The following is a 13,179-nucleotide window of genomic DNA, read 5'->3' on the forward strand; positions in this document are numbered from 1 at the left end:
TTACGATGGAGGGGCTGCCACCTCGCAATCACGATGTTGTGGAATTAGAGTCCATCCAATATAAAGAAACAGTCGACCGTATAAATTAATTTAGGAAAAATTTCAATTAAGGACTCAAAATGAGTCTCTTTTTTCAAAAAAAGAACCTCAAATGGACAATATCTCAATTAAAGACCCAAAATGCCCAAACCAGTCTCAAATAAAGACCCTAGCTCGCCGGCCGACAAGCGTGAGACATTTCCAGCGCCGGAATATGGGCAATTTTGTCTTTTTCTTTTCTTTTCCTTTCGTTTTTCTCTTTTTTCTTTTTTCTTTTCTCTCTTCCCTCTTGTGGCCATCGCCGGTGACGTCTACCGACCTCAGGCGAGGGCCGCCTTCGCCGGCATCGAGCGACGGCCGCAACCCTCGCCAGCCTAGGCGAGGTGCCTCGCCCGACGCCAGCGAGGGGCAACCTTCGCTTGGGCTAGCAAGGCCAAGTGTGGCCCTCGCCGAATCTGGGCAAGTGAGAGCCGCTCTCCCCTAGGCTGGCGAGGGTTGCAGCAAGGGCCGCCCTCGGCCTCGCCGGCATCGGGTGAGGGTTGCCCTCGCCTGGGCTAGCGAGGGCAACCCTCGCCCTCACCCAATCCAATGAGGCCAAGGGCGGCTCTCGCCTGCCCAGGCGAGGGCGACCCTCGCCCAACGCCGATCGTCACTCGACGCCGGCGAAGGCGGCCCTCGCCTGAGGCTGGCGGACGTCGCCGGCAATGGCCACAAAAGGGAAGAGAGAAAAGAAAAAAGGAAAAAGAGAAAAAAGAAAGGAAAAGAAAAAGATAAAATTGCCCCTATTCCGGCGCCAGAAATGTCTTACGCTTGTCGGCCGACGAGCTAGGTCCTTATTTAAGATTGGTTTAGGCATTTTGGGTCCTTAATTGAAACATTGTCCACTTGGGATCCTTTTTTGAGAAAAGAAACTCACTTTGGGTCCTTAATTGAAAATTTCCCATTAATTTATGTCTTGAAGTTTTGTAATAATGAACACAGCCTTTAAAAATTTAATCAGAATGGATGAACACAAGGACACAAAGACGAGGAAACCCATCGACACAAAGACCCCCAAAAAAAAAAAAAAAAACCTTGCAACCTTAAAATCACTCTTTTTTCCGTCTTAAAATCTCGTATGCTGTATGACCAAAAAACAAAAAATCTCGTATGCTGCACTTTCTGTATATCTCAAGCACACTTCCAATGAAAGAACCTTCATGATGCTATCATAAATTATGATTCTCCCTAAATGATCATTAGCAGGTTTGACCCACACGAAACGTGATCCACAATTTTTTGTAAGATTTTATAGGTCATTGTCAACTGTTTAAAAAGCTTAAATTTTTAAACGAAGGCATGATTTATTTTAATATTTTTTATGCATGGGGGATGCTTGTTCTTGATTTATGAGAACAATGGAAAGTGGGAGTCTATTTCGTGTTTTGAGAAACGATACTGAAGCGGCGGGTACTAGATCGGTACCGAAGAGTCAATATCGTCCAGGATATGGCCCAGATCTTGTCCTACCTCCACCACTATCTAACAACATCTTACTCGACAAAAGCTCCTATACGAGCAGGCCCATCTTACTCTTCGTTCAACCAACGAAAGCCTCAAGTGTGTCAAGTCATTAAAAAGATGAACGCGTGAACCGTACAAATGGCGTTTCCTTTGACGCGTCAGTACAGTGTCTTCTTGCTTTACTTTATATAAGTGCAGTATAACACGTCACTAAACAAGACCCTCTTTCTCTGACTAAAGCGAAAGAAGAGGTCACCCATGATGAGCATAATCTGCAACACGTCCTTAGTTATACTGATTACTATGGCTTTCTCCTACCGCAATTCAATTGTTGCAGCACCAGCACCTTCTAATGAGTCAGAGGCAAGTGCGCTTCTCCACAGTAGGTGGTGGCCTCGCTCTGTCACCGGCAACACTTCCTTACCTCATTGCTTCTGGCCCGTGGGTACGGTGTTTTTAAACTTATCGTCTCTGGGAGCGTAAGTGGGATTCACTTGACAACTGACTACCAAATAGTGAGGTATTTGGGCAGATAGACCTCTCTTGCGGTGTATTTTTATTAATACCCTTTGGCCAAATCCTAAATTATTAATTAGGAATTTTTGGAGACCGTTAAATCGTTTTTGGATTCGAATCGTGACCATTGAATCGCGATTATTACGATTTGACTTTCTCTCTCTCTTCCCTTTTCCACGCTGGTCTCCCCATGCGTCTGACACCACCACCTACTCCCACCAGCCCCCATCATTTCTCCTTTCTTCTTTTTCTTTTTCTTCTTCTTCTTTTCTTTTCTTCTCTTCTTCTTCTCCTTCGCTGGTCCTCTTCTTCCGCTCGGCTTCTGCTTGTTGCCGCGCCTCTCGCCGGCCTGGCCTTCGTCGGACTAGCTCCGCCACGCGCCGCCTTCTCGCTGCCGAGCCGTCGTTACCTCGGCTCCCTCCCCCCCGGGCCGTGCAGCACCGTCCCAGCCACCCCTCGGCCACCCGTCGCTGGTCTGTTCCAGCCAGCCGCGAGCTCTGCCTCCCGCCGGTCCGCCCACGTCTGCCTCGTCGCTCGCTGCCGCTGTCCCGGCTGCTGAGACCAACACCGCCAACCTCCATTTCTGCCTGACTCAGCCTCCAAGCCGCACCGGACAGCCACCCACAGCAGCCGCTTCCTTTGCCGTGCTCGTTTGCCGCCGTTCGTCGTCCGTCCGCCGACCGCCGAGCCCGAACCGGAATCACCGTGGACCGCCCTCGTCGCTGCCGTCGTCCTCGCGTCATCGCCGGCGTTAGCCGAGTAAGTTAACCCCTAATCCCGTGTTTAGGGCGTTAAACTTGCTTAGGGTAGTTTAATTTATGTTTAGTTTATGTTAATTGTGGGTTAGTGGTTAATTAATTGTGTTTAGGGTATAAGTTATTAATTAGTTTATTGTTATTGATTATTATATGAAATGTTATTATTTTCGGAATTTAAATATTATTTTATTAGTTAATAAATTAATTCCGAATTAAATATTATTATTTTATTATTAAATAATTAATTTCCGAAAATTAAATGTTATTATTTTCGGAAAATTTCTAGCGTCAAATTATGATACCAATGTTGGTTTTCGCCGTATAAGTTGGCGTATTTAGGAAATGATTTGAATGATTTCAATTCGAGGAAATATTTTGACATTTTGGAAAATTAAATTATTTTCGGATATTATTAATTAATTAATTCCGAATTTAATTTATTGTTATTTCGGAAAATTTATAATTTCAAATTATGATTTCTAGCTTGAATTTTGGCGATTTTGCCTCGAATTGTCATATTAAATTGATTTTATGGCAAATTGTTTGATCGAAAGTTTCTGTGGAAAAATTTATGAGACTTTTGGAATTAAATTATTTTATTCTCGTTATGCCAAGTAATGTTAGTGATACTTTGTGATTGATATTCGTGTTTGATATCGAAGATTGCAAGAATTGATTGACTGTTTGCATGTGTGGCCACTTGGTATTATTGTATGACATCGAGGAGAGCGCGATTCATGTATGCATGGGCTAATTCGAGAAGATAATAATGGCCGGAATGCTTGTGTGCTCGTGTGGTCACACGTTGGAACCGTCTTGCCGTGTATCGCTTGACGATGCCCGATTTATCGGATGCCTGGGATTATCTGAGTGCCGATGCTCCCGGATGCCTTGTCGCGGCCCGAGGCCGGACTCGATGCTCCTTACGGGATATCATCTTATCAGTAGATCGTTTGATGTTGCCGTATTGGAATGCCGTCTTATCGTAGATCGTTTGACGTAGCCGTGCCCGACGGGGCGGGACGGAGCCCGCTTTTTACGGTAGACCACCATCTTGCTGCGTATCGCTTGATGTGTGGTGGTCCCGAGGGGGCGTAATAATTGGAATACGTGTGATGCATAGTGCTTGATTATGAGGTAGAAACTGCTAGGCATGGTATGGGACGTGCCCAAGTGGATTTTACCTTATAATCGAGACACGCGCGACTGTGATGCATTGATGCATGGGAAATCTCTTTAAATGCTTCGAGCTTGTGACATGTGCATTTCATCAACGAGTGTACCAAGGCGAGGTAAGGATGCCTGTGGTTGTTTAATGATGTGCTGTTGATGTTGTATTGCTTGGTTAGGAACCCCCGTGCGAGTTGGCCTCCTAAGCGGGGCTTAGGCTGTTAACTTATTGAGACTTTCGTCTCATTTGTTGTTGTTAACCACTTTTCAGGCCCTTAGCACGTTGATGCACCCAGTTGGTTCAGGGTGTTTGGAAGCTGGTTTTTGGAGTTCGACTTGTTGATGGAGTAGATTAACCCTAGCCTTTGTCTTTTTGCTGGCTTTTGTGGTAGCGCCCGAAGTGGGCTTGTAAGTATGTTCCCAGGGGTTAATCAAGTGAATATTAAAAATGGCTTTTATTATGACTGGTTTTCCTCTGCTATCCCTGATTTGATTATTGTCTGGGGTTTGTTGTGTTTGTGATCGTTTCCGCTTGCGTAATTCAAAGATAAAAAGAAAAGGGTCGGCGACGAGTCCTGGGACGTCGCATCATAATGACCATAGCGGGATGTTGCGTGTCCGTAGGGTTCGGGGCGTGATACCCGGGGTACGGTGCGACGTCTCTGGGAGCGTAAGTGGGATTCACTTGACAACTGACTACCAAATAGGAGGTAATTTCAGCAACATGAACTTCTCCCTCCTTCCGAACCTCACTTCTCTGCAACTCTTTTACACCGGACTGGTCGGCGAAATCCCCCTTCAAATATATACTTTGTCAAGACTAAGTTACCTTGACTTGTCCTACAATTTTCTCACCGGTGAGTTGCCTCCCTTTGTCCAAAACCTCACCAGTCTTCAAGTACTCTGTATCAGTCACAATCACATCAGTGGCTCTATCCCTCTTGAGATGGGAAACCTGATGAGATTGACCCATTTGGATCTCGAGTTCAATGTCTTACTGGCGCAATCCCTCCGACTGTTGGTTGCTTGCACAATTTACAGTCCCTCAGATTTAGTTCAAACAAATTAGGTGGCTCTATCCCTCTAGAACTAGGGAACCTCGCAGAAGCTGATGAAGTTGATTTAAGTAGCAACAACTTCACTGGTCCCATTCCATCGTCTATAGGGAATCTGAGGAGCTTGACCTATCTTTATTTGCAAAAAAACAAACTCGGTGGATCTATTCCTCCGGAAATAGGGAATTTGACGAGCTTGATACATCTCTATTTGCAAGAAAGCAAACTTGGTGGATCTATTCCTTCGGAAATCGGGAATTTGGCGAACTTGACTGATCTCTATTTGCAAGGAAACAAACTCAATGGATCTATTCCGTTGGAAATAGGCAATTTAGAGAGTTTGATCTTGCTGAACTTACAGGAAAATAGATTTGATTGGGCCATCCCATCAAAAATAGGAGATTTAAAGAATCTCGAACGGCTAAATTTGAGCTTGAACAACTTGGTTGGGAAAATCCATCTCGAACTTGGGAACCTCAGATATATGCAGGATCTTGATTTAAGTCGTAACAACTTTACTGGTCCCATTCCGTCGGCTATCGGGAAATTGATGGGGTTGACTTATCTCTATTTGCAAGAAAACAAGTTCGATGGATCTATTCCTCCAGAAATAGGGAATTTGATGGGTTTGACTAATCTTCTTTTGCAACAAAACAAACTCAATGGATCTATTCCGTCAAAAATAGGCAATGTGAAGAGCTTGAGCATGCTGAATTTACGGGAAAATAGACTTGATGGTGTCATCCCATCGAAAATAGGAGATTTAAGGAATCTCGGGCTTCTAGATTTGAGCTCGAGCAACTTGATCGGGAAAATCCCCGTTGAACTTGAGAATTTGACCTCGTTAATCTATCTCGATCTTCACAACAATTCTCTTTCTGGCTCAATTCCCACATTTAAAAACAATTCTCACTTAGTTCGCCTTGACTTATCATACAATCATCTCAAAGGCCCAATCCCAGATAATCTCAGGGCTGCTTTTCCTTACACCTCTTTTATGGGCAACGAAGCCCACAGAAGGTCTAGCGTTATTCATTACACGAGGATGTTCGTTCTGCTGGCTACAATACTCATTTCCTGTGTAGTTCTTGGATCGTGCTTCCTATTTCGACATGCCACAAAGAGCGTGCAATCAGAGACTACAGAGAAAAATGGAAATTTCTTGTCAATATGGAATTATGACGGGAGGATTACATATGAAGACATAATAAATGCAACAGAGGACTTTGACATCAAATATTGCATTGGGACCGGCGGTTATGGTAGTGTCTATAGAGCGCAGTTGCCCAATGGGAAAGTTGTGGCACTGAAGAAGCTTCACCACTTTGAAGCAGAGGACCCGTCCTTCAACAAGAGCTTTCGGAATGAAGTGAAACATTTGACAGAAGTACGGCATAGAAGCATCATCAAGCTCCATGGTTTCTGTTTACACAGGCGATGCATGTTCTTGATTTATGAGTACATGGAAAGGGGGAGTCTATTCCATGCTTTGAGGGATGATGTCACGGTGGTGGAATTAGATTGGTCCAAAAGAGTCGATCTCGTCCGAGACACGGCACATGCTTTGTCTTACATGCACCATGACTGTGCTCAGCCAATTGTTCATCGAGACATATCTAGCAACATTATCTTACTCAACAGCAAAATGCAGGCTTTTGTATCAATTTTTGGCACCGCAAGACTTCTGGATCTTGATTCCTCATCTAATCTCACTGCAAATATGGCTGGCACCTATGGATATATTGCACCAGGTGAGCAATCCATTAGTTTATTTTTTCTTCTGAAAGTTACTACTAGAGGCACAAGTCAGACATGGTAGTTCTTACGACTTGCTGAAGTTTCATCATCCACGCACTTCAATGACTTGTGGTGTTGTATGTACTTTAATTATTTTGAAATTTTTAGATAATTAATATTTATTTTTTACTCTCCCATTGTTTGTATTACTAGGTTACTTATTTAAAAAAATGTCTTATAAACTATATTCTTATGTGAAATTTAAGTAAATATTTGTCGGAATAGTCAAGATTCTTATATTTGGTATTACATCTATATTGATATTACTAAATCATTTATTTCTATTATACTTTTATTATGGAAAATATTGTCGTTAGAAAAATTAATTGTTTTAAAAAAAAAATTGAAGGGGCAAATGAGGCTGGGCGGAATGAGTTGTCGTGCATAGTTATGTGGGCGAGGACGGGGACGGAAAAGTTGCCCCGTGAAAGGTGTTAAAGGGTGCACCCGGCCCGTCCCAAGGCTTTGCCATCAAAATTTATGATGCCGTTTGTATTCTTTTTGTTTTTTTTTCAGAGCTCGCGTATGCTATGGTCGTCAATGAGAAACGCGATGTGTATAGTTTTGGAGTGGTAGCAATGGAAACCATGATGGGTGAACATCCAGCAGATGTCGTATCTGTGTTGTTGACACCCTTCGGAGAAAATATCATGCTACATAAAATCTTAGACCCGCGGTTGCCTTATCCAAGGGAGAACTCCGTTGCAAGAAGTATTGTTCTGATAATTTCTCTGGCACTTGCTTGTTTGAGTGCTAATCCAAAGTCTCGACCAACTATGAAGCGAGTCTCGGAAGCCTTTGTAGCTCCAAAGTTACCATTGGCGAAGCCCTTCCATGAGATCTCATTGGCTCAGCTCCGAGATTATAACAGATCATGGTTGGAAGGCGGATCCACAGAAGCTTCATCAGGACTGAGCGATGAGGAAGGGTCATGAAGTGCTTGTCCAGTAAAGAGATAGATTGCTAAAATGAAGCTGCAATTTGGTGAAAGTGATCGAGGACATAGAAGTGTATGGCTTCTGCAAATCATTGAGTCATGTTAAACTTCTTACCATACGATGCTATAGGAGCGAGAAGCAGTTTACATAGGACATCCGTTTATTTTTCGTCTTTTCAGTAATATTGAAATGTATTATCGATAATAATGTATTAAGAAATAATGTGACCCACACTAGACTGTTGAAGAATTATCCCACATCGATTGACAACGGATTCTAAAGGCTCTTTATATTTATGTGATCTCCCTCTACTTAATAGCTTAAGCTTTTGAGTTGGACTTTTTAATATAGATCAATATAAAACACAAGTACCCATATACAATTTCTATAACGTAATTGATTCTATGCAAGTTACTCGTAGAATAAGTCTATTTAATATTTTTTATTTTCCATTAAAGATGGGTAAAGCTCATATTTTTTAGGCCAAACATCATCAAAAATTCCATGAAAACCACGACTTGTCACGGACCATGTAACACGCTGTGGTCTAGAAATCAATATATGAAACCCCAATGGGGAAATTATTTAGAAAGTCCTAAATCTATTATATTTATATCGATTCAATCCTAAATCTTTCAATTTGGCCAATTTAATCCTAAATATTTTGATAATTTGCCAATTTACTCCTAACCCTTTTAATTGTGTTAATTTAGTCTTAAACCTTATGATGGTTTGTCAATTTAGTCATAAATCTTTTGATAATTTGCCAATTTAGTCATCCCAGCTAATTTTACACGGAAATCATTGACGTGGATGTCACGACCTAATCTTCGAGAGCCGCCTTGAGGAAGTAGGTTTAGAGGTATTTTATTGAACTCTCCCTAAGTTCATACCTCATGTGACATTAGTTGTTTAAATCTATTTGTTCGATAGGAGTCGCCACTAGCCACGATTAAGGGTCGGCTAGAAACCCTAATTGAGATACGGGAGTGTTATCTCGAAAACATACGCAATCAGAGATTTTTAGGGATCGGGGATTTGATTACACTAGTTTTTCAACTAATGCCCTTTCGGTACCTAAACTTGATTATTTGCTAACTAAAATATCACGGCAGTCTTTTACTAATCAAGAATTTTGAATTTTCATCCTAACCATTCTAAAAAGGAAAAACAACAATCAATGAATTTAAAGCGCGCAATCAAACGAAACCAAAAAATGAAATGACAAACAACGACCTAGCATGGTCTCTAAAAAAAACAACAACAAAAATCCCTAAGGTAAAGCCCTAAAGGCTTATTCAATTTTGGGTTCAATTTTTGTTCAAGCCAAAAGTATTTATTAAAAGAAAACTAAGCCAAGGGAATTCTACATTTTTTTTTACCTTTTCTCACATTTTTTATTTTTCTAATTTTTATATATTTTTTATAATTTTTTTTTCGGGAAAACGGACTTCGGACCGGGTCTACGAACCCGGTTTGATTCATTAGTCCGACCCGGACCCTGATGGTCCGGGCTAGGTCAATTCGAGCAAGCTCTTGGACCCAATATGAATAAGGCCCAAATTATCAAATTTCAGTTTTTATCCAATTCCAATTCAGCCCATTCAATTGGCTTGAAATACAGCCCATTACACCTTTGCTCCACCCAAATCGACTCGGTCTCTATTATAATCAACTCCTTTTACTTCTTTTTTATTTCTTTTTATTCCCTTTTGTTTTGGTCTTCTTCCCCGATGGCCTTTTTTATTCACGCCCTCATCTTCACTGAGAATAGCTATTTGCCACCTTCACCGAGAACATTTCTTCCGGCGAACTTCATAATATCGTCGACCTCAACCTTCAATCGTCGACGTCAACTAACCACGGCCGGCTAATGAGCACCGGCCACTAGTTGGCCGACGGTTTCTACAAGGTCGGACTAACTCCGGCGAGAAATTCTCAAACTTAAAAATCACGTTAACTGAAACTCAGTCTCACGTAGGAAACATATATGCAAATCAGATCGTGAGATAGACTAACTGAAGCGGCCTCTAACCGCAGGCATCGCTCCGGCAAAAGTGGAATGGATCTCCGTCGAAGGTTCCCTCAATGGCCGACTCGGAAAAATGATGAATATGCCACAAAATCAAGGAAAAACACGGATTCAGTATTGATTCATCAAACTAGGACCTAATCAAGCACAAAGGACAAGTTCCATGCGTCGATTTCACGAAAATCAATTCGGTTTTTTAGTTATGCATTTTGCCGAACATATGATATGCAACTTTAGAAACGATTTTCCGATTTAATTTTAAAACGATTTTCAGCGTAAACACAATATATAAAGTTCTGAATCATCAATATATTCCACAAATCCGCTTCAGTTTCACATGATTTTGACTAGAAATCATTCATTCAATTCGGCGTTCTATGCCTCAGTGTAACAGAGAAACAAAGCATTGCAAATAGAAGGTTTACCTGGTTCGTGGACAATGACTTCACGGTAGTCTACGAACGGGACCGCAACGGAACTTGGCTTCTTCTGGCACGGCGAAGAAACGACGAACAAGAATGCCTCGTACGTCCGAAGCGACGAACAACTTGGAGGTTGCGGATTCCGAGTCCAAGGAAGGGAAGAGATGGATCAAAAGCTAGAGTAGCAGCTGCAGGAGTTCTCCGGCGATGGTGAACAAACGACGGAAGAAGGGGAAGAGATTTGCCGGAATTTTTCTACGCGAGTAGAAGAACCGAACGCTCTCTTCTCCAAGACCCTTCTTCCCCGGCGATTTTTCTGATTGATTCATTCCCCTTTCTTCTTCAGTCGAGTCAATATATATCTTCCCGCGCTTCCACTATGCATTCTGTTTTTCTGATAACAACTTCTACAGCTCAGCAAGCATCTAGAACCTTACCTGGATTTGTTTCCATCACATGTTCGTTTCGCCCCGGCCGCCTCCTCGCCCCCGATCCCCGACGCCGAGAAGGAGCAAATCAAGGCCCTCATTGTCCCCCTGATGCTATCCTCATCGGCCCGTATCCAGACCACCCATGGTGCGATTCCGGCTGGGGGGGTCGCGGCCGCGATTCCGGCGAAAATTCAAATTTATCAACGAAAATTCAAATTTACCAACGAAAATTCAAATTTATCAACGAAAATTCAAATTTTCGTCGCCAAAATTTGCAAAAAAAAAATTTCCGACGAATTTTTTTGTTCGTGGCAAAATACCGGGTTTTTCAATTTCGTGGCAAAATTCGTGGGAAATTTCCCACGAATTTTGCCACGAAATTGAAAAAAGCCGCCTATGCCGAAAATTTGAATTTCGTGGCAAAATTCGTGGGAAATTTCCCACGAATTTTGCCACAAAATTGAAAAAAGCCACCCATGCCGAAAATTTGAATTTCGTGGCAAAATTCGTGGGAAATTTCCCATGAATTTTGCCACGACTCTGTTTTCGTCGCAAATTACCAACGAAAAATTAAAATTTTTTGTCGCAAAAAATTTCCGAAGCCGAATTAGCGACGAATTTTTTTTCGTCGCTAATTCGTCGGAAATTCGTTTTGCCATGAATTTTACCACGAAAAATTACCGACGAATTTTGCCACGATTTTTGCAACGAATAATTAGCGACGAATTTTCCAATGAACTTTGCAGCGAACTTTGCAACGAATTTTCCCATGAATTTTGCGACGAAAAAATTTCATTGCAAATTACCAACGAAAATTTAAATTTTTTGTCGCAAAAATTTGCGACGACGAATTATCAACGAATTTTTGTTCGTCGCTAATTTCGTTGGAATTTTGCCAAATTTTTCGTTGGAAAATTCGTGGCAAAACCCTTGTTTTTTTTATAGTGTTCAGCGAAAGAGTGACTTTTTCATGACCCGATCTGGAGAGATTGTATGCAAGCGGTAACTAAAATATGAGTTTCTATGGGAAGTAGAGTTTATGTGCCAAGGCAACGTTAGCTCACTCTCTCGTCGGAAAGACTGTACTAATCGGGTTTCCTCCATGTTGTGAAGAGAAAGATAAAGTCGAGCGGGGAACGTCAATGAATGCTGATCGTGCTGAATTTACGCGAAATTAGATCGACTGTGCCATGCCATCGGAAATGGGAGATATAAGGAATATCAAACTGCCAGATTTGAGCTCGAACAACTTCGTTGAGAGATTCCTCGTTTGAAAGTGTCATGTTTTTCGGGAGCTTAAATCCAAAGTTTATTGATATACTTCACACTTCTTTCATTTGCATTTCTATTTTTCTTCCCTAATGTCGCTAGAAAGTGATATGATCGATTGGTTTTCTGTGTACTAGATCATCTTATTAGATGTCATTTATATTATAAAATAACATTCTTGCAGATGAATAATTTTGTTAGGGTGCAAATCCCAAGAGGTTTTAGGTAATTCTAGATCAAATAAATGAACTGAAAAGTAAAGTTTCAGCAATAAATGACTTGCTTTTTCATATTCGAGAATGAGAAATGCTTATCTGATTGTCATGAATCTACTGTGAGAATAGCAGCTTATTACAGGCTACAAAAAAATAAATAATAAATTATTATAAATTATTGTGGGGTTCACTCCTACAAAAATATGTGGTTCATAACATGTTGTTAGAATAACAGTAGCCTTAAGACTGTTATGCTAGCAAAGCCCTTCGAGAATTAGCATGGCTAAAGTGGTATATGTGAATGTGATAACATTATAAGTGGAAGAACTGGGAATATCTTCCAAGAGGAGTGACAACAGTTCAACCATGTCCATGTGAGGGACTTGCCTCGTTTATATTCTAGACCTGCCCATGGGCTCTATTCAAATTCGAGTTTGGCGTAAATTTCATCTCTTAAAAGATATGGGTGCTGTGGAAAATTTGTAAATAGGCCTTGGGGCCGGCACGATTGAACTGTAGGCAAAGTATGTCAGGCAGCTGTTCTTGTTCCACCGACCATACAATTTCAACAGTCTTTTTTATTGCAGTTCCTAGCAATTCCTCGGCAGTCATTTGTTACATTAAACGAAATAATTATAATGGGGTTACGAATGGATTAGTGAATGATTAAAAGGAATAGCAAAAGTTCAATTACTGGACAACACAGTGTGCTCGAAGTAATAATAATCAATTTCAGAAGCATAAAGGGATTTTTTTTTAAAATAATTGGGAGTTAACCTTTGAATGAGACTGGATAATTTCATGTGGCCCGCCAAAAAAAATTAGATCTTGTTCATAAACTTGTAGCTCTTGTTGAACTTTGGACATCTTCTATCGTATGTTTTTTTTTAATAAAGTCACTTATCTATAATACTCATTTCCCATTTTGTTCTTAGGCCTTGCTTATATTTCGACGTGTGACAAAGAGCATGCAATCAGAGACAACAAAGAAAAATGGAGGTTTCTTGCCGATAAGGAATTATGATGGGAGAATC

At 41.3% G+C, this 13,179-nt stretch overlaps 1 protein-coding gene across 2 annotated transcripts; it reads left to right on the top strand.

Annotated features, from left to right (window-relative positions):
* The first annotated feature begins 4,632 nt into the window (after positions 1-4,632).
* Positions 4,633-8,046, top strand: LOC115666236 (MDIS1-interacting receptor like kinase 2-like). Of its 2 annotated transcripts, none has more exons than XM_056313635.1 (2): positions 4,633-6,792; positions 7,355-8,046. In XM_056313635.1, the coding sequence occupies exons 1-2, from the start codon at positions 5,526-5,528 to the stop codon at positions 7,771-7,773; spliced, it is 1,686 nt and encodes a 561-aa protein (XP_056169610.1). In that variant the 5' UTR covers positions 4,633-5,525; the 3' UTR covers positions 7,774-8,046. The 2 variants fall into 2 exon arrangements, with proteins under 2 accessions (XP_056169610.1, XP_056169611.1); XM_056313636.1 differs by having other exon boundaries at positions 7,188-7,489.
* The last annotated feature ends 5,133 nt before the right edge of the window (positions 8,047-13,179 follow it).

The sequence above is a fragment of the Syzygium oleosum genome, unplaced genomic scaffold (assembly GCF_021117445.2).
Source record: "Syzygium oleosum isolate NSW1041296 unplaced genomic scaffold, Sole_v2.1 Sole_v2.08, whole genome shotgun sequence".
Lineage (NCBI taxonomy): Eukaryota > Viridiplantae > Streptophyta > Magnoliopsida > Myrtales > Myrtaceae > Syzygium > Syzygium oleosum.